The sequence below is a fragment of the Sprattus sprattus genome, assembly GCF_963457725.1.
Source record: "Sprattus sprattus genome assembly, chromosome: 1".
Lineage (NCBI taxonomy): Eukaryota > Metazoa > Chordata > Actinopteri > Clupeiformes > Clupeidae > Sprattus > Sprattus sprattus.
In genome coordinates, this window is record NC_137920.1 from 38357954 (window position 1) to 38384381 (window position 26428).

General features: G+C 41.8%; 3 protein-coding genes across 4 annotated transcripts; 2 read left to right on the forward strand and 1 right to left on the reverse strand.

The window, feature by feature from the left end:
• Positions 1-583: 583 nt before the first annotated feature.
• Positions 584-9132, reverse strand: LOC308374791 (nicotinate-nucleotide pyrophosphorylase [carboxylating]-like; the record flags this gene model as incomplete). The annotated part of the gene is made up of 4 exons (XM_080850730.1): positions 584-787; positions 7834-7965; positions 8367-8677; positions 8880-9132. The coding sequence occupies 4 exons, from the start codon at positions 9130-9132 to the stop codon at positions 584-586; spliced, it is 900 nt and encodes a 299-aa protein (XP_080706856.1).
• Positions 9133-10156: 1024 nt separating this feature from the next.
• Positions 10157-15914, forward strand: LOC308374783 (aly/REF export factor 2-like). Its single transcript, XM_080850717.1, has 6 exons — positions 10157-10439; positions 13158-13319; positions 13909-14056; positions 14157-14226; positions 14822-15134; positions 15609-15914. Exons 1-6 carry the CDS (start codon positions 10257-10259, stop codon positions 15621-15623), a joined length of 891 nt encoding a protein of 296 aa, XP_080706843.1. The 5' UTR covers positions 10157-10256; the 3' UTR covers positions 15624-15914.
• Positions 15915-16394: 480 nt separating this feature from the next.
• On the forward strand, positions 16395-24723 carry LOC308374802 (rho GDP-dissociation inhibitor 1-like). 2 transcript variants are annotated; one of them, XM_080850740.1, is made up of 6 exons: positions 16395-16480; positions 19031-19222; positions 20316-20405; positions 20551-20627; positions 21139-21202; positions 21545-24723. In XM_080850740.1, exons 2-6 carry the CDS (start codon positions 19033-19035, stop codon positions 21745-21747), a joined length of 624 nt encoding a protein of 207 aa, XP_080706866.1. In that variant the 5' UTR covers positions 16395-16480; positions 19031-19032; the 3' UTR covers positions 21748-24723. The 2 variants fall into 2 exon arrangements, with proteins under 2 accessions (XP_080706866.1, XP_080706867.1); XM_080850741.1 differs by having other exon boundaries at positions 20322-20405.
• Positions 24724-26428: the final 1705 nt, after the last annotated feature.

Genomic DNA, 26428 nt, shown 5'->3' on the forward strand with positions numbered 1-26428 from the left:
CTTTTTAAAAATATTTTTGCAAACCTTTCAAATACATAAATACATGTAAATTATTGATGCAAGAGTTTTATAATGAAGTGGTATTGTATTTGTCTGGTAAGTGTGTGAGCGATGTCACATGATCACCTGGGCCCTATTTTCACATCGTTGTAGGTCCTTTACTAGGATCAAAAACAATCTGTCCAGTATTGAGTTGGAACGCTATAACCTGCAAACACGAAACATCTATACAATACAAGTACCGCGTCAAAATAAAACACTTTCACCACTGACAGGCTCATAGTGTCATTCAACACGTTGTTAAGTGTTCATGGAAAGGATCCCTACAAAGACGTGTGTGTTTCTACAGTCATTAGTAACTAATGGTAATATAATGACTTAATGCTGGTCTGATTTCAATAATTTCTGTCCCTAGTAAAAATGCGGACCCAAAATGATGAGTTTAACATCGAGAATCATGTTAAACTAACATAAGATAAGCATTAGTTTAGCTCTCCTAATTGGCACCTTCAGTGAAGGGAAGCTAGCAGGAATGAATCCAGCCGACATCCCCCCTGTTGTCCCCTCCATGAATGGTTCTCCATCAGCGCCCCGTCTGGGTCTCGGGGCGCTGCACCTTGAGGGAGAAGTCTGAGATGGGGCACCCTTGGGTCAGGCAGCCCAGCGAGACGACATCCACGTGGGAGGAGAAGTACTGAGGCAGGGTCTCGGGCGTCACCCCTCCGCTGGCCTCGATGATCACGCCAGGGAAGTCCTGCTTCAGAGCCCGGGCCGTGACAAGCAAGTCCTGTGGACACACCAAAAACAGAACCTGAACACCTGGTCGTTTTTAACTCCTGATGTAACTGAAGAGGACAGAGTGAAGGATGGGACATGCAGCAAAAAAAGAAAGAAGGTGGAAAGAAACTCCAGAGGCGTAAAGACATCACAAAAAGATCGGGCCAAAGAGGCGCTCAGGAAAACGAACTTTAATGGCCTTACATTTAAAAAAAAAACTAATTAGGAGAACTCATGGAATCAATGCAGTGCACTTTTGTAGTAATGCCTTTGGGGATGGATGTACGATACAGATGAAGACAACCTAGACAAGTAGTAATGCCAAGAGGCACACAGTGATGTGAAACGTGGGAGTTGTTTTTACTCATCACTTCTCCCTCCTGGTTCATGAGCAACCAATAAGTTATCTCAGAAATGGGAGGGCTGGTGGCCGACTTAACATTTATAATAATTATAAAAAGTAAGAGAGCAGGGGGGAAGGATGGATCAAGGGGAGGAAAACTAACGTGTGCGAGCTCTATTACATTATTGTAATGTTCAAGTCCTCCTTTTTTCGCTTCTCACAGATGGTGAGGGCGATGGTTGATTTTGAAATTGTGGGTGTTGTGTGACCAGCAAAAAAAGGAACTACAACCTATGTGTCCGGGGACATGTAAACACACCCTCCTTGCACATAGTCACGTTGCATCTCCTTTGACCCTCACACGGTTCAGCCCTTTTCCTATACTTGGTCTGTCTGACCCTGAGGAGATGATGAATATATAAATGTGCTTGAGGATCTCAGAGAGAAGCACTTGCAGTATCAGTTACTTCCTTACTAAATTAGAGAAAAGTGGAAACCATAGCTTTATCTTTTCAAAGCCACAGGACTTTTAAGTATAATACCGACTTCTCACATTTTGAAGGTTTCTGGTGCCCCACAAATGATTATTGGCCTTCACAGACTTGTCAAGAATTTATTTTTTTAAAGTTGTCATGTTATCTCCTCTAAAAGTGTTCCTACACTAACATCAGGCCACCATTGGTTTGAGTCAGAGGCTGACTGTTTCACAGGAAGTGGTGGCCGCTGTTGCAGTCCTTGTGCAAGGCGGTGCACTCCAAAAGTGACATTATTTCCTTTGGCGTGCCTGTTTAGCTGGTCGCACACCTCCCAATTTTTGTAAGTTGCCGTGTGGCGCCGGTCTCTACAGGCATCTCTATCAGTGCGTGCACATGATGGCAGTACTCCGATCCGATTCTCTCCATGGGGGGTTAACTGCTTTATCTCAAAGCACATGGCAGTGACAAATCCAGATCTTGGCCGCGTCAGTTCAAATCAAATGCGGAATGTTTACATCTGCTACCGTTGATTATACAGTAAATACGTTGTGAAATGAAACAAAAACACACCACAGTTAAAGTTGTATTAGTATTGATTGATTCACATCGATATGAATGGATTACATGACTAACAACTGGTGGAAAAGTAATATGAAAATATTTGTTCACTGAATTAGCGAGTTCTGCCCAAAACAGTTGCATTCCAGTTTCAAAGTTTCAGTTTCGGTTTCAGTATTTCAACGTGAATGAGAGGGAGCACAAGAACTGAGCGTCTAGCAGCGATTATCATATCATAGACACATATGATGCATGTATGCACGTGCAAAAGTTGTTGTTGTCCAATTGGAATCTAGATTCGAGAGACACATGCGTGTCTAGTTCGTTTCCCAGCGGAATAGAATCGTGTATCCAGGGGTTTACATCGGAGTCCAGTCGGACTCAAGAAATCTAGATTTGGGGAGACACATGTGTCCAATTTCCGATCTTTTGTTGCAGGAGCAAAGAGAATTCCCAGATGGCAAATAACCGGTGGAGGGCACTTACTGCATCAATTGGAAAAGACAATATATTTGCTTGGATTACTGCATTGCCTGATGAAGACAGGTTTAAGTTGTCCCCGAGAGAGAGATATATTTAATGCAAATATATAAGCACCCCTTTTTTGTCGGTAGCGCAAGTGTTTCATCTGGCTGTTGCATTGCTTCAAGGGTTGCGTGGCAACGATTTATTTAGGAACTATATTTTGTAGTGGCGGAAGAATGACGGTTTATCATTAAACTATTGTTTCTTAAATTGAATTGTTTTTATTTAATGAAACCATATCAAATATGTGTAGTGACAGTTTTAGCAATAAGCCCTGCGAGTCCGTGCTTTGCGCTGATTTTAGAACAGGTAAGAGGGGCTTCGAGTCGTGTCTAACAACTCCCCTTACCTGTTCTAAAATCAGCCCAAAGCACGGCCTCTTGGGGCTTATTGCTTAAATAATCTTCTCTTAAACACACACACACACACACACACACACACACACACACACAATCTCGCAACTTGTGCTACTTTTTATTTAAAGAGATAAAGGGGAAAGCGGTCATCAAGTTTGCGGGAATGAAACGTCAACATGCTGATGTTATCTTAGAGGATGTGAGATCACAGGCTGTTAGCCTTTTTAAGAATCCATCATTCAGTTGTATGTCTACATCAATGTAATTTACTGTCAAATGTATTGTCATTTTAATGCCGTTTGTTAATGCAATGTATTCCCACAATTAATGTAATCTGTTTTGTGTCTAAAATGTTGATTTCATACTGACTAACTTTGAATTAGTACATAGAAAACCTACTGTTCCACTGACTCCGATCATCAGCAAGGCAAACAAATGATCTTCCTATAGTGCCCTCCACAATTATTGGCACCCTTAGTGAATATGAGCAAAACAGGCTATGAAAAATATGTCTTTGCTGTTTATCCTCTTAGGCTTTCACTCAAAATATTTCACACAAAAATCGTACCTTTTCATTGAAATAAAATTATTGAAAAAAATAAATAATAATAATGTATAATTCAAATCTCATGAAGTATGTTTCCAGTCATGTTTTAAATGTTTAAGTTCGCCTGTTTGATAAGGAACTCTTAAGAGGTAAACCATGACTTCCTGCTACACTGGCGTACAAATTTGAGGTGACACAGGCCAAATTCCATTAGTCATTCATAACTATGGGAAAAACCCAAGAACACGATGTGCGATGAAAAGTTGTTGAGCTGCAAAAATCAAGAAGGGTGCAAATAATTGTGGAGGGCACTGTACATGTTCAACTTAAGCAAGTAAGTAAGTAAGTAAGTAATGATTTGTTTAATGCCATATTAGCAGCACCTGTGGCTATTTCATGGCAAAAAGATATTGTGAAATCTATATAATAAATAAACACAGTTACACAGATCAATAAAAAACTAAACAAGATGCTTCAAATACACCTGTATTTAAAAAAAAAAAATTGTGGTGGCACCTTATTAAAAACATTACCCAAGGTCCTTTGAGAATCAAACCGTTGTGGTGTTTACAGAAGGACAATAGAGTAAACAATCCCTAATTGCGGGAGACGTAGAAATGGCATGATGGTGGTTCCTTACCCTTTAATAAAGAAACACAAGTGAGCCTTGACTGACCAATACAGCACCTGGTATACGCCTCTTGGCCATGTTTAAAAAAGGTTTAAAAGGAAAATGAAACTCTCTTATTGATGCAATTTGTTGACAGGACAGTCACCCTATTTAGTCTGCCACTTGGTTGAAATAGAAGAGGCCAGTACGGGTCTGAGGCTGGGGTTTGACCATCCAGTGACGTCAGCAGTGAGAGCTCTTGTCGTGGAAAATTCTAAGAGTTCTCAAGAAACTTCTCAAGGCAAATAGGTATGAATATACTGAACAGTTTAATTGAGAGGAGATAACTACTGCTGAGCTGGTCCATGGAGCATCTCAAAGACTCTTAGCATATTGCAAGAGCGATCCAGTAGAAAACCTAACCAACAAGTCCCTGTGCCCACTTTTATATTGATCAAATCCCCCTTTGCTCTGGTTTCATTTGCGTCTTATTTGCATCATTGGACTCGACCGCACCGAGATGGAAAACAACAGGTACCTTATTTGCGTCATTGGACTCGACCACACCGAGATGGAAAGCAATGGGTCCAACTATCTTAACAATGTTGCATATTAAACAGTTTGCTTTGTCTACGTCAACAGAATTAACCACCTCGAGATACATGGTGCACAGTTTCCTGTGATACCAGGTGTCACCTTGCCCTGACCCCCCCTTTGTCCCTAATGCACCTAGGTAGTCTTTGCCGAGGCGGCATGTTTGCCACGTGATTTATCATAAAAGATATCTTTGCAAGGGGGTTTATAAGAAAAGGCATGTCCGCCATATGATTTCTCCGAGAAAGGGCCCTTCTGCCTTATGGCAGTCTTCTCATCTAACTGCTACCTCTATTTGTTGTGATGTCCATGTTCCAGTACCAGCAATACACACATTATTCAATAATACAGTCATAAGTAGATACAAATACGACACTCTCCTGGCAGCACTGTCTTCCCGCTCGTTACTGGAGAGGCCTACATGGCCTGGGACCCATCAGAAAACAACCCCTGCTCTTCCACTCTGTGCCTGCCCAATAAAGCTCTCTATGCTGTAGTGCACCTTGAGCATGTTGAACCGCTTCTCATGAACTCTGTTCTTGACTGCTGGTCCCTTGGACTGTGACATCGAGTCATCTCCAGGCTGGTCTTAGCACATTTTAACTCCTCCACCAAGCTGGTCATTGGTAACTCCAAAATTCGTTTTCCATACCATGCTACAGTACTTAGACAACATGGCACCCCAAGCCATATTCTAACTGCCTTATTTATGATTCTCTCAAATTTCTCCTCTTCTGAAAAAGCAAACTTCATACACAGTCAAAGGCCACCTTATGCGTGGCAAAAGCCCAAACTGCCTTTACAATGGATTCTCTTCAACCTGTCCTCAGTCACTGAACGTGGAACTGGTCCACTCTCCACCGGGTGAGTCCTGTAGCCTCTTACCACAACCAACTCATTCAGATGCCCTTATTATTCCCTCCATTGCCATGATGAAAGTTGAAGGAGAAATGCTGCCAGTATATGTGTGAAGAATTGAAAAGACTGATAGGTCGAAACTGGCCTATGGTCAGTGTTCTTCTCCTTCGGAATGAAAGTACAACCTATCCGACCCCACTTCCTCAGAATTGTTCCCTTTTCCAATAAAATCACCATAAGCTTCCAAAGACACCTCAACACATCAGGCGCTCCTTTATAGACACACTAAGGTACCCCATTTAGGCGAGGAGCCGATGCAAACCTTGCAGAAAGCACTACCTCTTTCCACCAGGGCAGGCTATCATCCAGTGGTAAACCCATCTCTCCAACTAGTGGAATGTTTGTCAGTAACACAAGTTCCACATGCCTCTGGTTGTCAGCATGTACCTGTTGAAGATTCTTCTCCAGGTTCCTTTTGTTCACCTCTTAAACAAAAATGAAGACTTCACAGACTTAAACGGCTTCTTGTAGAATGCAAGCCCAGAATGCATTATATGCTGTGAGGGTGATTATTTTGATGAACAACTTACAAGCTACGAGTAACTGTGCCAAAGAGCAAAGAGAAAAGATGAAAAAAGTGGAAGTGAAAAAGATATCAGGTTCAATATGTTTTAGTTCTAGGTTAATCTCATGTAAAGGAAAACATACCAGTATATAATAAGCAGCTCTAATGAGTGGGGGTGTAAAAGTAACCTAAAACTAAGCTGACAATGCAACCAAATGGCTTAATGGAGAAGGCTGGTTGAAACTTGCGCATTGCCATTTTTAGAGTGTCTTCTGATACCTTGCAGCAAACACTGTAATCTACATAGTTACTAAGTTACGGCTCATACAGCAAAAACAGCTACAGCGATACACAGGAAGCGCCTCTAATTTTAGAAGATTTCACACCTGTGTAATCCCGTTGCATGCAGCTTGTAAGGCAACACATTTGGTGTTAGAAACGTTTCAAAAGTCATAAATAAATGTCACCCGATTCACAAATACATTTCTGAATTGTGTGACATTTATTTGTAAACTTTGAAACTATTCTAACACTTCACTAAAAAATGTCTTCTGTGCGTTGCTTTGTATAACAAACAGTTGAACCCCAGACTGACAGACATGTGCTCTATTTCTGTATGTGAACACAAACGAGAAGTGAGAACTAGGCCAGTGTTCACTGCGGGGTTACTGAGGTTGGCCATTTGTAAAATAAATGTGTTAGCTTCCACATCTTTCACCTACAGGGGAATTAAAATCCATGTTTTGAGAACCACAGTACCACATAGACCATACAATAGATATAAAAGTAAGTGAAAGGTCTGTGCTGCAAATATCTTAGTTAGTCATTTTATGCTGCTTTTACATCTGTTGCCATTCACAAGGACATGGCTAATGACTGCTATGCAAGGTCTCGCCATGTAGTGTTTCCTTAATGAAATAGCAAGTTCAGGCAAAAGGTTTGTTGATATTTGAGCTCAACAGCCAGCAAAAATACACCCCTTCCATCTGTGCAGCTAAAGCAACATGTTGATTGGCTAGACTATTGTATGGGGCCTTCATTGTCTTATATACAGAATCCGGTTTTAGTAGAAGAATGCCTGAATGTATGTATGTGTATGTGTGTGTGTGTGTGTGTGTGTGTGTGTGTGTGTGTGTGTGTGTGTGTGTGTGTGTAAGGGTTCAGTTTGTTACTGTTACTTCTTGCATTCTCTGCATCATCAGATTTCTACCGTACTCTAAATTGCCAGGATAACAACTGATGACAGTTCAGACTCCTCAGTGTGACCTACGTAGGCTAGCCCCTGATGATTAACGCCCTCTCCTGTCAGACATAGGATACTTAAACTGAGACTTTTCTGTGCTCTTATCAGAGAAGCTGGTGAATATTTATGTGAAGCCATGCTCTCTCTCCATTGATGTGGATCATTGTAAATAAAATGTACTACAGATTTTTGTACCATTGCCTGACCAAGAGTCTCCATTTATGTGGTAAAAAATGACCACCAGATTCGATTAGACTGCACCTTTAAGTTGAAAGAGGAAATTGTACAATGAGAGACACGTAGGAGTACACACCAGTCTGATTCACTGTGTTGAAGGCCAACGTCTAAACAGAGAAATGAAAGCTTCGATATGGACCTCACCTCTGGCTTAAAGTTGTCCAGCATGACGATCTCCGCTCCGGCCACAGCGGCCTCCCTCCCTTCCTCTTCGCTCCTGCACTCCACCTCAATTTTGGTGCTGAAGCCACACACTGACCGCGCATCCGCAACTGCCTGCAAGATGATATAATGAGATATCTCAGCAACAGAATGGACCCGCAGTAGTGCACTTTCAGCAGACACTTTCCAACACAGGAAACAACAAGTTTAACTTTGAACATCTAAGCAGTGACCTTATATTCAACTATATAATGCAGGCCTAACATTTGTGCTCGATAGAAGGGGATAACGAAGGGGGAACCCTTTCAGCGTGTGAGAAAGGTATCCTCCTTGCATATTTCCATCTTTAAATACAATGCCTATAAAATATGGGCCAGCTTTTTCTATAGGTTGAGGAACCTAGACATGGGCTGGGATTTGAGTCCTTCCCAGAACAAAAAGGTCCGAACTCCTAGTTCTTCCCTCGTTCTGTGTTCTCCTGTGTTCCTCAGCTTGTGTGTCAGCTACCAGCCTACCTGTGTGATGCTTCCGGCTGCCCACACGTGGTTGTCCTTCAGCATGACCATGCTGCTCAGGTCGTGCCGGTGTGTGGACACCCCTCCCACCAGCATGCTGTACTTCTCCACCAGACGGAAGCCTGGCGTGGTCTTACGGGTGCCCGCCACCTGCCCGTGCCACCCGGCGGCCTGGGCCAGGCTCTGCAGCTGAGCGCAGCGGGTGGCGATGCCGGAGGCCCGTGCCATGCAGTTCAGCGCTGGTCTCTCCCCCAGCAGGACACACCTGGCTGGGCCGGTGACCACTGCTGTAAGGGTCACTGGGTCTGGGCCTAGCACAGGAGAATCCCCATCATAAATCAGACAGACAGATAGAAGTATGTGACAGGATGGCTAGGTCCCATTTTGGGGCAAATACAGCATAGACAGGCACACTTAAATCATTCCATGGTCTGTATTCTGCTTTCCTAAACACCTTTTCAGAAAACCAATGATTCCAAAGCATTGCACAAAGTCCCCAGGTAGGTCTCTCACCCAGTAGCTGGCCCTCTGCGTAGGTCCACTCTACAGTGCATCCCAGCTCTGCAAAGACTGCACTGAAGAATGGGCAGCCCGCCAGTACAGTGCCTGGGGATTTGCACAACAAACGGGCCTTCACTTCCTGTGACCCCACGCACAATCCTGCCAGGTCAAAGTTCGGTGTATCTTCCATCAGCCATTCCTTGGCCAACCGATTCAGCGCATGAGGGGGGAGCGTTTGGGATAGGTCACGTGATGGTAAAGGCATTCCGTGCAGAGTTGAGAGCAGACTACTGGAAAGAAGTGCCCTATGAAGAAAAATAAAATGAGCATCATGATTATAAATGACAGTGACGTGTGTGGCCAAGACTTGAATCACCATGTTCAGCTACAAATACATGAACGACGCCTTACATGCGTGAATTCAAAACAACGATACAAGACAGCACTTGCAGATATTAAAGTCTTAGTAACTGGGTTGTGTATGACCGGTTGAATCTGGTCCCCCTCGCATTGTTTACCGTGGGGAACGGTTTATGAAATATAAATATGAAAACGTGAAAAACAGTCTCTAAGCAGCATAAACAACTAACACAAACAATATCACTTTGAGAGGCAGAGTTCACGAATATTAGGCTGGTTCATAACCTTACATGTAGGCTTATCCTGCCCCATGCAATTACACTCACCGTTGTCTCAAATTAACTCAGGTAGTCCCGAAGAGTTCCTTGCAGTAAAATTCGACTTTATGACAAGCAATGTGGTCTTTTGTGCCTCGGGGTCAATAATCTCGGGAGGCCACTATGTAGGGTTCACTGTTAGTGCCCTTTCAAAATAAAAGTGCGCATTAAGCACGTCAGATAAGAAATATGGTCTACATTTTGTTTTTAATTTGGATAAAACCCTACTCTATGACTAAGGTGACTAAAGAGTCTTCAGCTGTAAGATCATGCAGCCTACCTAGTTCAGACATTGCATACTGTAGAAAACACTGTTATCGAAATGGGCCTGTAAGCCTACAATTATATAAAACGCTAAATTACCAGATACAATCAAATGTAAAATGTTTTGATCGCTATAGCTTAAATATGTTTAACCAGACCCATAGTCTAGTCCGATACAACCCAAGAGAGAACTGACATGAAAAGTATTTTTCCAATAAAGCAACACGATGTGGATCTGAAAATATTCGCTAGAGGGCTCCACTTGATTCGTTTTTCGGCGAAAGTAGTATACTAATGCGTCACTTCCGTGACGTACATAAGCACGGCGTTAGCAGCTAGCAAGTTGGATTATCTTTTGTTGTGACTAGTTGTGTTCGGGTGTTCGGAAAAGTTTAAGTTGAGTTACCTAACGTTAATTGTCTAAGAACAGTGTTGATAGTTTAGAAATATGTCGGACAAACTTGATATGTCATTGGATGAAATCATCAAACAAGATAAAACACAGAAAGGCGGTGGAAGACCTCGCAGAGGAAGCGGCAGCCGTGGTGGCTCTCGAAGCGGATCGGGTCCAACTAGACAAAGTCGACAAAATTTCAACCGGGACAGACCGAGACAGACTCCATATTCCAGGGTAAAGATAAATATATAAATCCAGACTGGTCGAGTGACTGGAAGCAGGACACATTAGTTGGTTTTGCTGAACACTTGCCGCCCTTAAACTCTCGGTAATCCACATAGCTAGTCAGATGCTAATGTTCGTTTGTTAGCTAGCTAGCTACACACGATCATCATGCGGTTTGATCCTGAAATTTGAAGTGTAGTATTCGCGTCTATGAATTCATCAAGGAGAAGTAAAGTTTAATAGTTGCATCGATGTAACCTGTCTTTGCTTTTTGACGGGAATATTCAACTGTGACCTGTCGCATCTGAGAAACGTCTGAGCTGGTTACGTTATCTAAAGACGCACTAAGTAACAAGCTGAAGTTGCACGTTGAGGCAAACCACTCGAGTCCAGGACGTCGAGTTTTCCATGTAAATGTCTAGTAATGGATAAGCAACCCTTCAGGACTTCCCTTGCTCACGATGAAGTCTCCTTAACTTAATAATGTGCTCTAAAATCCACCCCATCAACCCCTTATATTTAGTTAGATCGGACATCAAAAATTGATTTAAACAAGCCTGAAATGGACATGCCTTGTTGCACATAGTCGGCATTGTCCCTGGCAGAAATACACGACTGTAAGGACAACTAGAAAATGCATATCCTGAAGGAAATACCAGTGCATGAAATGCAAAAGTTAGGAAAGGAAGAAGAGTGAAAGAAGAAAGGAAAGAAGAGTGAAGAAAGGAGAGAAGAGAGGATGAAGGAAAGAAGAGTGAAAGAAGGAAAGAAGAGTGAAATAATGAAATAATAGTTGAAGAAGGAAAGAAGAGTGAAAGAAGGAAAGAAGAAAGGAGAGTGAAGAAAGGAAAGAAAAGTGAAATAAGGAAAGAGTGGAAGAAGGGAAGAAGAGTGAAAGAGAAAAAGAGAGTGAAAATATTGAAAAATGGAGTGAAGAAGAGATTGAGTGTGAGAGAAAGTAGACTGAGAGGGATAGAGAGAAAGCTGGAGAGATGGAGAGAAAAAAAGTAGAGAATGGAAGGTGTCTTAATGTTCCTAGTTACAGTTAAATTGAGAGGGACAGAGAAGAGGTTCCTTTGATTTGGCGCAGCTGTCAGTGAAGCACAGGTGCAAGCCAGTTTAAAGACCCTATTATGATGTCATAATGGCCCAATGTAAGTCAATGGGAAAATTTCGATTCGTTTTTATTTAATATCTTAAAAAGTATAAAGTTTAGAAAAGTGAAAAATACATAGCATAAGTGTCCTTTACAAGACCTACGCGACAAAGTTTGAATGAAGTTTCTACGTTAAGCGGTTCGGGCTGAATTAATCGCAGAAAAAGGTGAGAAGAAGAAGAAGAAGCCTAGGAATAACAATACAGGGCATTTCATGCACTGTAATTAAGCTTTTGTGAAATACACCAACTGAGGAATACCCTTCAAAACGATGTACATCTTCGGAGAAGGAAATGTGCTACGGTGGGAAGGCGAATTGGGCATAATCCACCATCACAGTTGGAGGAGAACGCAGTGATCTTTCTGTCCAAATCGGAGCATTCCGTATTTCTAAAAGTTTTTAATTACAGTGCATGAAATGCCCTGTATTGTTATTCCTAGGCTTCTTCTTCTTCTTCTTCTTCTTCTTCTTCTTCTTCTTCTTCTTCTTATTCTTGTTACCTTTTTCTGCGATTAATTCAGCCCGAACCGCTTAACGTAGAAACTTCATTCAAACTTTGTCGCGTAGGTCTTGTAAAGGACACTTATGCTATGTATTTTTCACTTTTCTAAACTTTATACTTTTTAAGATATTAAATAAAAACGAATCGAAATTTTCCCATTGACTTACATTGGGCCATTATGACATCATAATAGGGTCTTTAAACTGGCTTGCACCTGTGCTTCACTGACAGCTGCGCCAAATCAAAGGAACCTCTTCTCTGTCCCTCTCAATTTAACTGTAACTAGGAACATTAAGACACCTTCCATTCTCTACTTTTTTTCTCTCCATCTCTCCATCTTTCTCTCTATCCCTCTCAGTCTACTTTCTCTCACACTCAATCTCTCTTCTTCACTCCATTTTTATCTCCTTTTTTCAATATTTTCACTCTCTTTTTCTCTTTCACTCTTCTTTCCTTCTTCCACTCATCTTTCCTTCTTCCACTCTTCTTTCCTTCTTTCACTTTTCTTTCCTTTCTTCACTCTCCTTTCTTCTTTCCTTCTTTCACTCTTCTTTCCTTCTTCAACTATTATTTCCTTCTTTCACTCTTCTTTCCTTTCTTCACTCTTCTTTCTTTTCTTCTTCCACTCTTCTTTCCTTTCTTCACTCTTCTTTCTTTTCTTCTTACACTCTTCTTTCCTTCATCCTCTCTTCTCTCCTTTCTTCACTCTTCTATCCTTTCTTCTTTCCTTCTTCCACTCTTCTTTCCTTTCTTCTTTCCTTCTTTCACTCTTCTTTCTTTTCTTCTTCCTTTCCTAACTTTTGCATTTCATGCACTGGTATTTCCTTCAGGAAATGCATTTTCTAGTTTGATGTGTTCCTTAAATGGAAAACCTTGTATCTATATGTTGTAGTTACTTCTTTTTTTTAAAGCAGGCAATGTTTTTAAGTTATCCTTGAGTTGATTTTAGTACCTGCAACAGTATATCTGTTTTGTGTAGTATGAGTGGATATATATATTACAGTTGAGTTAATATAAATGTGTGTTATCTTATGATTTCAATGTTTTATTTTCACCCCTAATTTACAGCCAAGAGAACTACCAGACAAATGGCAGCATGACATGTTTGATGATGGATTTGGAAGTAGCAAACCTGAAAGGCGAGACACCAGTCCAGTGGTTGGTTTGGAGACGAGTGGGAAACTGATGGTGTCCAACCTGGACTTTGGGGTGTCCGATGCAGACATAAAGGTATGTTGCTATGGCATTACTTTCAAGAAATATGCAAAATATTTCAAGTACTGATATAAAGGCATCAGGGAATGGAGTTTACACTGCACAGCTCTCTGCCAGTTACTACTGCTACCATTGGAGTCATTTCTGGTGTGGCTATGGGTGTGAAAACAAATCTGTAGCCCATCAGCAAAGTTAACTAAAATTATGCTTGGTAACGACGAACAGGACAAGACTTGCAGTTCTTCTCATTTGGCTTTAAATGTATTTAATGCAGGAAACATCTTTCGTTAAGCTTGAGTCTACCCAGACACTAAAGATTAGCTTGTAAGTGACTTTATGGCAGAGGTGGTGTAGACACACACACACACACACTCTGAATTCCACCTCTGTATTTGACCCATCCAGTGAAGTGACACACACAGCACCCAGTGAACACACAGTGAGGTTATGGACACTAACCCGGTGCAGTGATCGGGGTTAGGTGCCTTGCTCAAGGGCACTTCAGCCGTGGATGTGGGCATGGGAGAGCAGTGCATAAGGGTCAATGATCAAAAACCTGAAAAAAAATTGATGTCCTAACATATTTTTCCCTCATCCTCCTCAGGAGTTATTTAAGGAATTTGGCACTTTGACAAAAGCAGCGGTGCACTACGACCGATCAGGCCGGAGCCTCGGAACAGCCGACGTCCACTTTGAGAAGAAAGCAGAGGCACTGAAGGCTATGAAGCATTACAATGGTGTCCCCCTTGATGGTCAGTCCTGTTGCTTGCATCCTGTTTTCGTCTTTCTTTTCCACTGTGGTGAAAGGAACGGGTGATGTTCAGGGAGTTAAATCTATTATGGTGGTTTCAGGTCGCACCATGGATATCGAGGTGGTGTCGGGGCATATGTCTTCAAGCCGGAGGTCACCATCAAGGCAAAGGTTTGGCATCTCTTGTCTTTAAGAGCAGTCAACTTCTCTTAACATGCTGGACATAACAAACTTACATAATTAATACGCCATTTCTGCTCAGGACTTTTGGCCAAGGGAAGATCTCAGTTTCTTTGAAGCATACTAGAATGTTTTCCATAATCATGATGATCAATCCTAACTGCATAAGCTCACACTTGCAAGAACATGCGCTGGGTCTTGGGTTGCTAACTGTAGATTTAAAACATGATTTACAAAATAATTCCAAACATTTCCTCAGCAAATGGTTCTCATCCTTTAAATGTGTCCCCAAGCATGTATGAGCAAGGAGTGTATTTCAGTTTGCACACACCTCTCCCCTGTTCCTCTGAAGCATAGAGATATCAGCATTCTAATTGAAAACAAGTAAACAAGTTCAATTAAAGTCGAATTAAATTTCAAGACCTAACAAGTGATGGAGAGCCTTAGACTTTAATTTCGATGTCGGGCTATATCTGGATGTGTGTGGATCGAAACTGCATGTAGCACTTAATTCGTTAATTCTTTTACTACACTGGCCAGAGTAGTGTATACTTTTCATAAAACTTAACCTTGAGTTGTCCCACAGCTTCAACGAAGGAGGACGAGGAGGGGACCGACATTCTGATGAGGGTGGAGTGAAGAGGCGGGTTCGAGTTGGAGCTCGTGACTCTGATTCTACTGGGTCTGTCAAACGGGATCGACTCGGTGTGAGGGACCCTGACTTCGGGAGATCGATGAGGCGTGAAGGTGGTGGTGGTGGTGGCGGCGGCGGTGGTGGTGGTGGTGGCGGCGGCTACCGAGGGAGAGGAGGCAGAGGAGGGCGAGGCGGACGACGAAATGAAACCAAACAGCTCACTGCAGAGGAGTTGGATGCACAGCTAGATGCCTACAACGCCAAGGTATGTAAACATTTAGCTACTAAAGAGCTCAAACTATTATAATAATACCTAGATAAAACACAGGAGTTCTGCACCTGGTGAAGACAAGGTAGAGACCATGTCTAAGTAAAGCATATCTTTGGGGTTGTCCCTTCTCTTAACACACCATCCATACTCCTTCAGCCAGCATAAAATGTATCAGGTGCAAACACCAGGAGTAGGGGGAAGATTGAAACTTTTTCTCAAAACTGTGGTTTCATTTGACCTCTCTTGTATCCATGGCTTTGACGATGGATGCTCCTGTCTGTCTTCACAGCTGTTTTCTGAATGAACTCCTCTACTCTGTGTGAATGTAATGTGCTGATTTGGTACCTCCTTGTTAGACCTCAGCACCTCCATTTTGAGTTGGGAGGCAGAGAAACTCATTAATGGTTGTGTGCTCTGCTACTTGTTCACTAGTCTGATGGCTTCGTTTTGTTGTTTCCTATCTTTCAGATGGATACCACTTAAGCAGTATCTGCTGCCAGCGCTTGAAACTAGCCATTCCCTTCTCCTACAGAGAAATGCCAGTCTCAGACCTCAGGATGGACAGTCTTTGTTTTTTGAAAGAATTGGACCTTACATGGGGTTGTGTACACAGTTCATAAGTCGACGGAGAGCTTTTAAGTTTTTATGATTTTAATTTTTCCAGCCCTGTATAATTTTATGCTCTCAAGGACTAAACATTTTAAAATACATAGTGGGTTTCTGTAATCAATGTTGGTTTTTGTAATCCTGTATTAAACCTACTGTGCCTTTGTATGTCTTGGCTCCTGACCTGATTTTTTTTTTTTTTTCATTCAGAAAAAAATTCATACTATTTGAGTGAATCAGAGTTCACACACGATTTGATGTTACATCACAAGAATTTAATCCTGCTGGTAGTTGATTTGTCTTGTGTCACAAAGCCAGTAATGATCTTATACAATGATCTTATTTATCAGTCAAAGCTATACGTCTAATCCTCGGCAGATTTGTTGTAGCCTTATTCCATACGGTGCCCCTGATTAAGCCAATCAAACCCTTGAAGAGGTCTATTACAGAGCATGTTGGCTAAGACTTGAACCACTTACACGGTATGTCATTATTAAATAATTTTGTAAAATAATTGTGCAGTAACAGAGACTAGGTACAGATCAACAAGTGCCAGCCACTCCTTCAAATCGCAGATATCTGACATGCCTCCGGGAACTTACGCTGCGTCTTTCCCGGAAGCGTGTAGTGCAGTGCGGGCGTCTCCGCTTTCAGTTCGCCATACTTGCACAAAGCGGCAGAGCACAGACTTGGTGAAAGAACCAGGGTAAAAAAATCATCGGTGGAAGCTAACGGTAAGAACATGTAGGCTACTACAAATCAAGTATTTTTCATGCGACGAAGTACATATCTGCACTGTGACAAAATATTGTGTTAACCTATACCGGCAAACAAATACTGGGCGTTTTGTCAAAGCCCCCATAGAGTCTCGGCTTTTCGACGTCGGAAATGAGAGAAGATGGTACATTTTGGCAGATTGTCATATAATCTTCGATCGAGCTCATTGGACAATCTCACTATTGAACTCAATTACCTGTATTTGCTAAACGTGGCTGGTTATTGTTAAGAATTAAACCCAGTGCATCTCACGGATAAACTCGCCATATCTTTCACTCATACAATGTAGACAACTGTCAGAAACAGGGATGGGTGTCATGTTTCTAATGTAAGATCCTTAGCTGAAGTAGCCCAATTTATAGGACCGTATGGTGCCAATATGTACATATTTAGGAGTGAGACGGCATCGTCAACTTGCTGAGAGATTGCCTAACCTTATAGCAAATAGCAGCTAGCACCTCTATTGTAAGATGCAGCCTGGAAACACGTCCCTTAAGGGTATGCAGTCATAACAATGACGGATTAACGTGCTACAGTTAGCCTTCTTTAGGCAAGAATTGGTTAAATAAATGTCGTATTTATTCTCCCTATATCTTAAGTACGGAGCCAATTAAGCTGATTACTGGCACAAGCTTGACGAGGTTTCTGAGTTCTTATGCAAGTATTAGCCTACAACACAAATGTTTGGTCTATTGTTCTCTTACAGTATCTGACAGCCTTTGTGACAACAAGGTCCTACACCAAACCTTCCTAAGTTGATTCATGTCCTTGTGTGGTTTTCTAACATGCGTTCTCTGAGACTAAACAGTGGCCTGTCAAGCGCTGGGAAACTGACTGGACTTTGGGGTTGCTGGCTAAACATAATGCTTTGTCCACAACCTTTCCCATGGACATCTGTCCTGGAAGAGAGTCATGAGTGAGTCACAAGAGTCACTCAGTCATCGGTCATCTCTCTTTGTCCCCCTATTTATAGTCTTACAACCAATTGCTTTGGGGGCGGCTATTATCTTCAGCGATCAATCCCATAAAATGAATGTTTTCTTGGCCACAATAGATGCAATATTCTTTGCAGAATACATCCCCAAGAAAATGCTTGGTAGATCAATGTAAGGTATCATCATTTCTTTCTCTCTCCCCCCCACCCCCCACCCCTTTGAGCAATCCTTAGTGGCATGGGCTGAGTTCTTTTAATGACTTCAAGATATTTTATAATAGATATTAATATTTTATTTAGATGATCACAATAATAACATGATCAGTACACTGAAAAACATAACACGAAGAAAAGTAGATCTTTAGCTTAGAGGATTCATGCTATGGTAGTCTAATTATCTGTTGCTGTCGCAGTCAGTTTTAGGAATTCAGCTACTTGTTTCTACAAGCCTAGGAGAAAGAAACAGGTATGTAAGTCTCTGAACCATGCATACTGTGTAGGTCAAAATATTTTAGTGGTATCCCCCTAGTCCAACATAACAAAAATTGTACACACATTTAACACAATATGCTCTGTGAAAATGCTTGGTGCATGCAAGTTGTAAAGAAATTGTAGTTGGCCTGTTTACTTTTCTTTCCTGCTTTTAGAAAATTGTGCAATGCCCCCTCCAGTTCCTCCAGTAGTCATGCCATTGCACCAGACAGAAAGCCAGGTTATTGTTTTAAGAAGGCTGCAGCTAAAATGTTGTTAGTTTTGTGATTCCACAAAATGTCTGAATGATTTCCCTCTTACTAGGCCGTGAATCTGTGAGTGCCTAACTGCCTCCTGAGTCCTGACCACTACACAAGGCCACTTGAGCATGATTAGGCCTGTTCATGTGGTCTGGAAAGCTGTCAAGGCAAACATGCACTTCCTGTCTTTGTAAGCGTCTCTAATAATTGTCCACCACAATAAAAAATGTCCAAGCGAGAAACAGTGTTACCTTATCAGTTGTCGATTCCTTGCCAGACACTGCCTAGAGTGTCTTCCTTCATGAAAATGTTTTCCTTAAAGGAAGCCAAATAAGCATATATTTGAAACATTTATTATCTTAGTAGTTATGTTTAATCTGTTTCTCAGAGTAATAACAGCTAACATGTTAGTGAACTGCTAGCGCTGTGGTAGATGTAGCAGTCGCTGTATTCCCTATGTAGGTGTGTCTTAGTCGCTTTCTGCTGTTGAGAGAGTGCTTCTCATTTTAAGATGTGCGCAGCCACTCTGGATGATTCTGCATATGTGGAAAATGTTTTAATCACATTCATTTATCTCTCTCTCTCTGCTTCCTGTCTTTTTCTTTGGCTGTCCATCTTTCTTGTGTCTTTTGTCATGGTATTAACCATGTCTGTCTGTCTGTCTACGTGTTTATTTGTCTTTGTCTTCATTTCTGTCCTTCCTTCCCTAATTCTCTCTCTCTCTCTCTCTTCATTTATGTCCTTACTTCTCTCTCTCTCTCTCTCTCTCTCTCTCTCTTGCACTCACCTCTCATTTTTCTCACTGCTACCTGCTCTCTGTTCCTCTAACCGTACCCCCACAGTCATGGCTGAGCAGGAGCCCACTGAGGAACAGCTGGCTGCCATTGCGGCAGAGAACGCTGAGACTGAGGCAGAGTTGGTGAACTACAAGCCCCCTGCCCTGAAGACACTGCAGGAGATCCACGAACTGGACAAGGACGACGAGAGCTTGCAGAAGTACAAGAAGGCCTTGCTCGGAGACGGCCATGAATCTGGTGCGTGTGTGTGTTTGTGTGTCTGTGTCTGTGCATATATGTGTCTGTGTGTGTGTGTGTGTGTGTGCATGTGTGCATGTGTGCGTGTGTGTGTGTGTGTGTGTGTGTGTGTGTGTGTGTGTGTGTGTGTGTGTGTTAGTGTGTGTGTGTTTGTGTTTGTGTCTGTGCATTTGGTGTTATCATGTGTCAAATTATCTGGTCTTAAATTAAGATAGATAGTTAGGTACTGTAGGTGTTTGGTGTGCTTTTGGCAGTGAAGCAGTACAGGTTGGCTCCTGGCACATGACAACAGTTTTGGCTCCAGCAGCCCTATCTGGGCTGTACCATTGTGAGGCCAGGGTCCCAAAAGCAACCAGAAGCACTTGTTTCATGAGCATGTTTTGATGACAATATTACTTTCACAAATTGTTTTATTAAGTCATAGATCAAACTGTATATCGTTTTTTAAATATCCGTTCATTAGTACACCTGTACCGACTCAAAGTAATACCTTTCCGACTTCACAGAGCTTAATGTTAATCCCTTACCTATGTCTCTCCCATCCTACTTTTGACAGTGAGGTTTCTTCCAGGGTTAGGGTTATCAGGGTGAATTTGTCACTTAGCTTAACTGGTGCTTGCCGCTCACTGGTGTTGTGTGTGTCATGAGCTTGTGAAATGACTCACCTACATGTGCATGACGACTATCTGTCTCCAGGCAGCAGAGCGGTGTCGTTCACAATATTTTGCTTCCAATAGAAGGACCTTTCGTAGACGTTTCATATGTGTGGGGGCTATCTCCTCTTCACACTTATCTCTGTAATGATGAAATGGGTAACTAACTTGCTTTATTCAGAAAAGTATTCAGTTTAGGACTTAACACTCTTCTCAGCCAATGCCTCACAACCAGTTACCACACGCAGGGGTTATCATGCATGGTAGTCTACCTAACCTATTTAATGAGAGGGTGCCAATGTGTTGGGGTTAAACGAAAGGGATCAGTGACCCAAATTACTTTGTGAATAGTATTTCAGATTGTAGGAGAGAGGCGAGTACATGAAAACCAGATACAGAGGTATTCATGCTACTATGTTTTGTGTGTGTGGGTGTTTCAGTTGCAGACGGCGCGGTTCCGAATGTCCAGGTGACACGGTTGACCTTGGTGTGTGACACAGCTCCGAATCCCCTCACTTTAGACCTGCAAGGTGAGGAGGGAAATGGCCACCTCATGACATTAAACACATACTTTCCACAGCTATGGCCTGATATTATATATTTTTTTCCACGTTTCATTTTCAAAAAATACTGAAGATATCATTTGCACTATTCCTTTGTGTTTTTTTCTAACAGGAGATCTGGAGGAATATAAGAAGCAAAGCTTTGTGCTTAAAGAGGGTGTTGAGTATAGAATTAAGATTAGCTTCAAGGTAAGATATCTCCAAAGACTCCAAGTTCTTTGTCACTTTTGTTTGTGCTCAGAACACAATGGGAGTGATAAATAGCGGTTTTAATTGCTTTCACACATGAGATTCATGCAATTTCAATGTTGTTATTCATGATAAAACACCTTAAAGTATTCAATAGCTTCTACATAGTTAGTAGTAACAAATATATGTAGACACTGACAATTTCTTCATTCTAACTTCTAGCTTCATCATTCTCGCTACTAGCTTCATCATTAGTGCTCTGTTCTACAACACAGCAGAAACAGTGTGAACAGAGACATAATTCATTAACTAATGTAGATAGTCAGAGGAATGACACAAACACAGCTTTACAGGCGACATCTGCATTTCAACTAATCAGTTATTGTCAGTGGAGCTTAAAATGTAATATTCCACAAGGAGTTAAACTGTCTTTCGTGAATGGTGTGAAGTTTGTCTGGTCTAATTGCTGTTGCTGTGAGTACATGCCTTCACCTCAGCCTTTTCCCACCAGGTGAACCGGGAGATTGTGTCTGGCCTAAAGTTCACCCAGCAGACCTACAGAAAGGGAGTGCGAAGTAAGTCCTTTGGTTTTTGGACATTTTCCATGGCAGAGTGTATTTAATGGCCTAGATGCCTTTGCCTACCAGTTATGCCATTTCCATCTATCTGATTAGAATTTCTTTTATACAGGGCAGGTCTTTTACTTACAACGCCACCTTTAGCATGATAGACCCCCCTGTTCATTTTTCCCTCAGTGACTTATTTTCACCCTTATTATGTATTACATTTTTTCACATAGTCCTGCATGCTTAGAGCAAATAGTGACACTGGCTTGTTTCACTCTTGCAGTAACTCTACTAACATCTTTCCTCTATGTGTCTTGTTCTGTCTCCTTCCTCTTCCCCCTTCCCTAACAGTTGATAAGTCCGACTACATGGTTGGGAGCTACGGCCCGCGGCCCACCGCCGAGTACGATTTCCTGACCCCGCTAGAGGAGGCTCCCAAGGGCATGCTGGCCCGGGGCACCTACAACATCAAGTCCAGGTTCACTGACGACGACCAGCACGATCACCTCATCTGGGAGTGGAACCTCAACATAAAGAAAGACTGGACAGACTGAGCCTGCCTTCTTAGCCCTTTTTCTCCTGATTAGATCTTCCCTCCATTCCTGTCATCATTCATTCCTTCATTCTTTTCTTTACTTCCGCATCCCCGTCACCCCCTTTTATCTCCCTTATACCTCCTGTAGCCCCCCCCTCTTCTCTCCGTCCAGAGGTCCACGTCCATGTTCCAACCATCACTACAACCCACCTGATTCACCCACATTCTACCCCCAAGCCCTTGTGTTTGCCAATTAACAGTCTTCTACATTAACCCCCCATCCAGTTTGGTTAGCTAACCATATCACTACATGTATTCCGCCTCGTTCTGTGAACAATTAACCAGACCACTAGATCTCCCACAGGTATCTGTGTGGCCCACTAACCAGACCACTACACGCTAAATCAGCTTTTTTTGTATTACCAGCTGATCATGTCACTACTTGTCTTAAGCCATTGTCAATTAACCAGACCACTACCACCCTCACCGAATCACACTAACAACTCTGTCTTCCACTGTTTTAGTAAGAAGTTTGTGCTCCACCCCTCCCTCCCCCTCACCTACGCACGCAGATACACTTTTTTATCGAGTAAGTCGAGCACTGTAAAATCGCTAAAAACACGAGAGCTCTAACAGCAGTCAGTCAGTCTGATAGCTTGTGGCCCACTTCATGCTTACCCCCACCCCACACACACACACACACTCACACACTTCTCTTCCTTGCTCTCATTTTAGCACTCTACTTGTCCTACTTTCGACTTGTTTCCCTTTCTTTCTTTTTTTTTCTTATGATTTCTTTCTTTCACCAAGTTCTGCCTTGTGAAATGCCTCCAGGAAGAAAAGAAAAATAGAAAAGTGCTGTTCTGTTTTTAGCTGTTTCTGGCAGCTCAAATACAATCAACCATAAACCTCTTCCCATGGAGAGGCGCAGTTAGAGTAATTAATGTAAGAAGGACACGCTGAGAGTTCGAGGCCCAACTGCAGTGGCGAGGGCAGTAGCAAAATAACTAGGAAACAGCATAGACAAGTCTGCCACATGGTGACGGACGTCAAACACACAATGAATGTTGTTGACGATGTGACTCTTTGTGACGTAAACTCACCCAGCTTTAACCGGGACAGCCGGACGTCAGTGCAGTCCTTGTTGCATCACAGCGACATCACACCAAATGTCTGAATGTCAGCAGCTGAGCTAGATCGCACCTTCGCCCCCTCTTTGTCCTCCTGCGAACAATGACTGAAAAAACTACGACTGAAAACCAGAATTAACATTCAGAGAGTCGCACACTGGATGTTTCCAACATAAGGTAGCAAAGCAGAAAAACAAAGATGGCAAATCCGTTCCTGCCTTACTGGAAACAATAGTAATTGAGACTGAGGTACATAAAGTTGAAAGTCACTTGTAAATATGTGTACACACTCTAGGCTCTACATCAAAGACTTGTGTGTGTCATGAAAGCACATCTTTCTCTGCTCGCAACTAGCAGTGAGAAGGACCAATCAGTAAGCCTATTTCTGTGCCAACTAGATTGGGGCCCTTCAAAAATGATATCACTCTTTCCAAGACATAAAAGTGACTTAATCCCAAGTGGCTGATATTGAATGTCATAAGTAGTTTTTTTTCCTTTGTTTTTATTTCTTCTTTGTTCTTTTTTTCAAATTTGTTTTGGCGCTATAAACCATTTAGTGACAGCATGAATACATCTAAATTTCTATTCATAAGTCATAGCATGGGAAGTTCAGTCATCTAGGCTTTGTCTAAGAACCTCTAGTCATGCCTTAGAGCACCTCAAAACATTTGCGCTTACAAACGATACATTGTGTGAATGTACAGTAGACAATGTGAAGAGCTGTTTTCAATGATTGTTTTGCAAGTGGCTTATGCAAGTGGACCGGCGTCGAAGATTATACCACAAAAACACCAGGACTACCAGTCCGCTAGCTTTCTTCAACCCAAAAGTATTATTTTCAGCACAAGATGGCACCCTAGTGAACAAATACATAAATAGCTTGATCGAAATGATAGAAACTGGCAGTACTCAGCCCTACGTTGACCCTCCGCTCCCCTTCACTGTAGCCAACCAACAACCTGAAGAAAGGGAGGCCTTAAAAGGACCACTATGGTCTCTTTAAAATCAAAACACTAACGTTTAATTAACCTTAAACTTGTTATTGTTCTCTTCTTTCGTTTGCCTTAATGGACGTTTATGTCTGAACATAGAGCTCCCAGAGCTGTGAAAAAGTGCTGCATTATTCCTTCCCAGAATTTCCTGCAACCTTTAACCCTTCCAAAGACCAGAGGTCATGGCTGCCCCTTTTGCATCACAACAGATGACAGGGTTTACTCTATCCAAATAGCAAAGACCTACCTCTGTCTATAGCTGGTTACATTGAAGAGTATCGGTTAAGAATTGGTGTGTTGAGGCAACATGGCGGCAGCAGTTATTCCACCAAGCAAGCATATCCACCATATCGAAGCCTTCTTGTCTCCATCTCCACATCATCTTTATTTGAGGAAATTCAATGTAACTCATTGGAAGGTTAGCATTAGAGAAAGCCAAGTCAGAATAAGAATCAAAACTTGGGTCTGCTGCTCGTAACCCCTTTGGGGTTTCTGTCTCGGACCACCGCCCCCCCTTATTACTTTATCAGGCGTTTTGCCCGCCCAGGTGCAGCAATGAGAGATAGAATTGTGTTGGTAGTACGTGTACCTGAACAAGATGACATACATGGAGATCGAGGTTTGATTTCTCTGTGGATGGGGTCTGTGAAAGGGCCATGCGAAAATGAAAGTTGACCTGACGAGTGAAAGTTTGAAGTTCTGTTTCAAGTGTTCCATGTTCGTTGTATGCTCCTCTGCTGATTCATACATTCCTTGACATTGTGCTGTTTTTTAGTAAGAATGAACAACAGGTTGGCATGCCAGTCACGGCCGTATGAGTGTTCTTCCATCATTTGTGATTGTTCTTCCTGGTCAATAAATATTTTTGTTTGACTGCTGATCTTCCTGTCGTATTTGATGTCATAGACACAAGCCAAGAACATTCAAATGAACTTACTATCTCTGTAGGATAGCTTGGCTGAATCTATAGCCTGTCTAGGAGTATGTGCTGACCTGGCTTGGGGGGAAACGGAATACATGGAATGGCGTTATGTAATTAGGACACAAAAAAAGTGTAACTGTATTCCGGTACAGTTAAAAATACGTTTACTTTTTGCAAAAATTCGGATTTGTTTTTAATGCAGAATATTATACTATCATCAACATGCGCACTTTGGGGGGATTGGGCAAAAAGTGTACAATTATGCAAGGTATTTGTTTGTAAAAACTGATGACAGTGAGAGAGTGTTCAACTACGGGTAAGAAAAGTAGGGGATGACCGGTTCATACTTTCTTTGGTGTTGTTGCAAATGATGTGTGATTCACTAGTAAAATGTCTCTGACATTCCAATCAATACAGTAGCACATAAAAAGAGCTTTACATATTTACATTGAGTTCAGTTTGTTGTTTAACACTTAGCTATGATAATATAGTACATTTTGATATATGTAGCATACTAAGTTCATTTTCTCAGTAATAAGTAGGAATCCCACACCAGGTGTTATTAATATAGAACTACTACTGCACAAATGCAGACAGTCCCTGAAAATGCTGGTGTGTGCCCTTTCAGGAGGACGACATTAAAATTGAGAAAACCACCGATATACAGTGGATAAGGCTATCAATGTCTCTTTTGTTGTTTTCATTTGAAGACCACCAATATACAGTGGATAAGGCTATCAATGTCTCTTTCCTGTTGTTTTCATTTGAAAACCACCAATATACAGCGGATAAGGCTATCGGTGTCTCTTTTCTGTTGTTTTCATTTGCACTTTTGCACACGCTTTGAGGAAATCCAAAAGTAACGGAAAGTAATCAAGTTACATAACTTAATATTGTGGTAGGCCTACTTGGATTAGGTTACTGAATACAGTTTTAACAGGTAATCAGTATCAGAAGACATTTTTAAAGGAATCCTCCCAAGCCTGATGCTGACTGTGGATGTATGAGAAGTCTGTCTTTCTTCCGTCTAATATCAAAATATTTGAGAATTATTTGGGTATTAATGAAAATGATGACGTCTGTAAATCACAACAATAACTTACACTTTAGATGTGTCACATCAAAAGGGAACTGTCTCCAACTTGAAATGAAATTGCTCTTCAGCGACCCCCACAGGAATTCTGCTCTGTTTCACAGATTGGTACATTGATGAAAAATGGACCATTATGAGTCCACTGAAGTAAACCGCACGCAGACCTCGAACTGCGTCCTCTGAGAAGACGTTGATGTTGGGGCTGCATGCAAGTTAAAAGTAGCCTGACAAGTCAAAATCTACCAGCACTTAACCATAAAAAATGCTGAAGTGAAACACATTGAGACTAGAGATATTTGGAAAACTGAAGTTGTTTTCACAGATGCATGTCAACGAAAGGTGAGTATAACTGAAATGTATGGTTTTGCAGTTGTACAGTTAAACAGCAAAGGGCCAAATGCTCTTAATAGACAAAAAACGGAACCATTATCATACTTTATAATCTTAATTCTATCATTTTGATCAGTTCTACATAACAATCATAATGCTATCATGTATACCGTGTTTAATCTGCACAAATCATAAAATAATATTCAGAATGAGGTTACCGTGAGACAGATGTC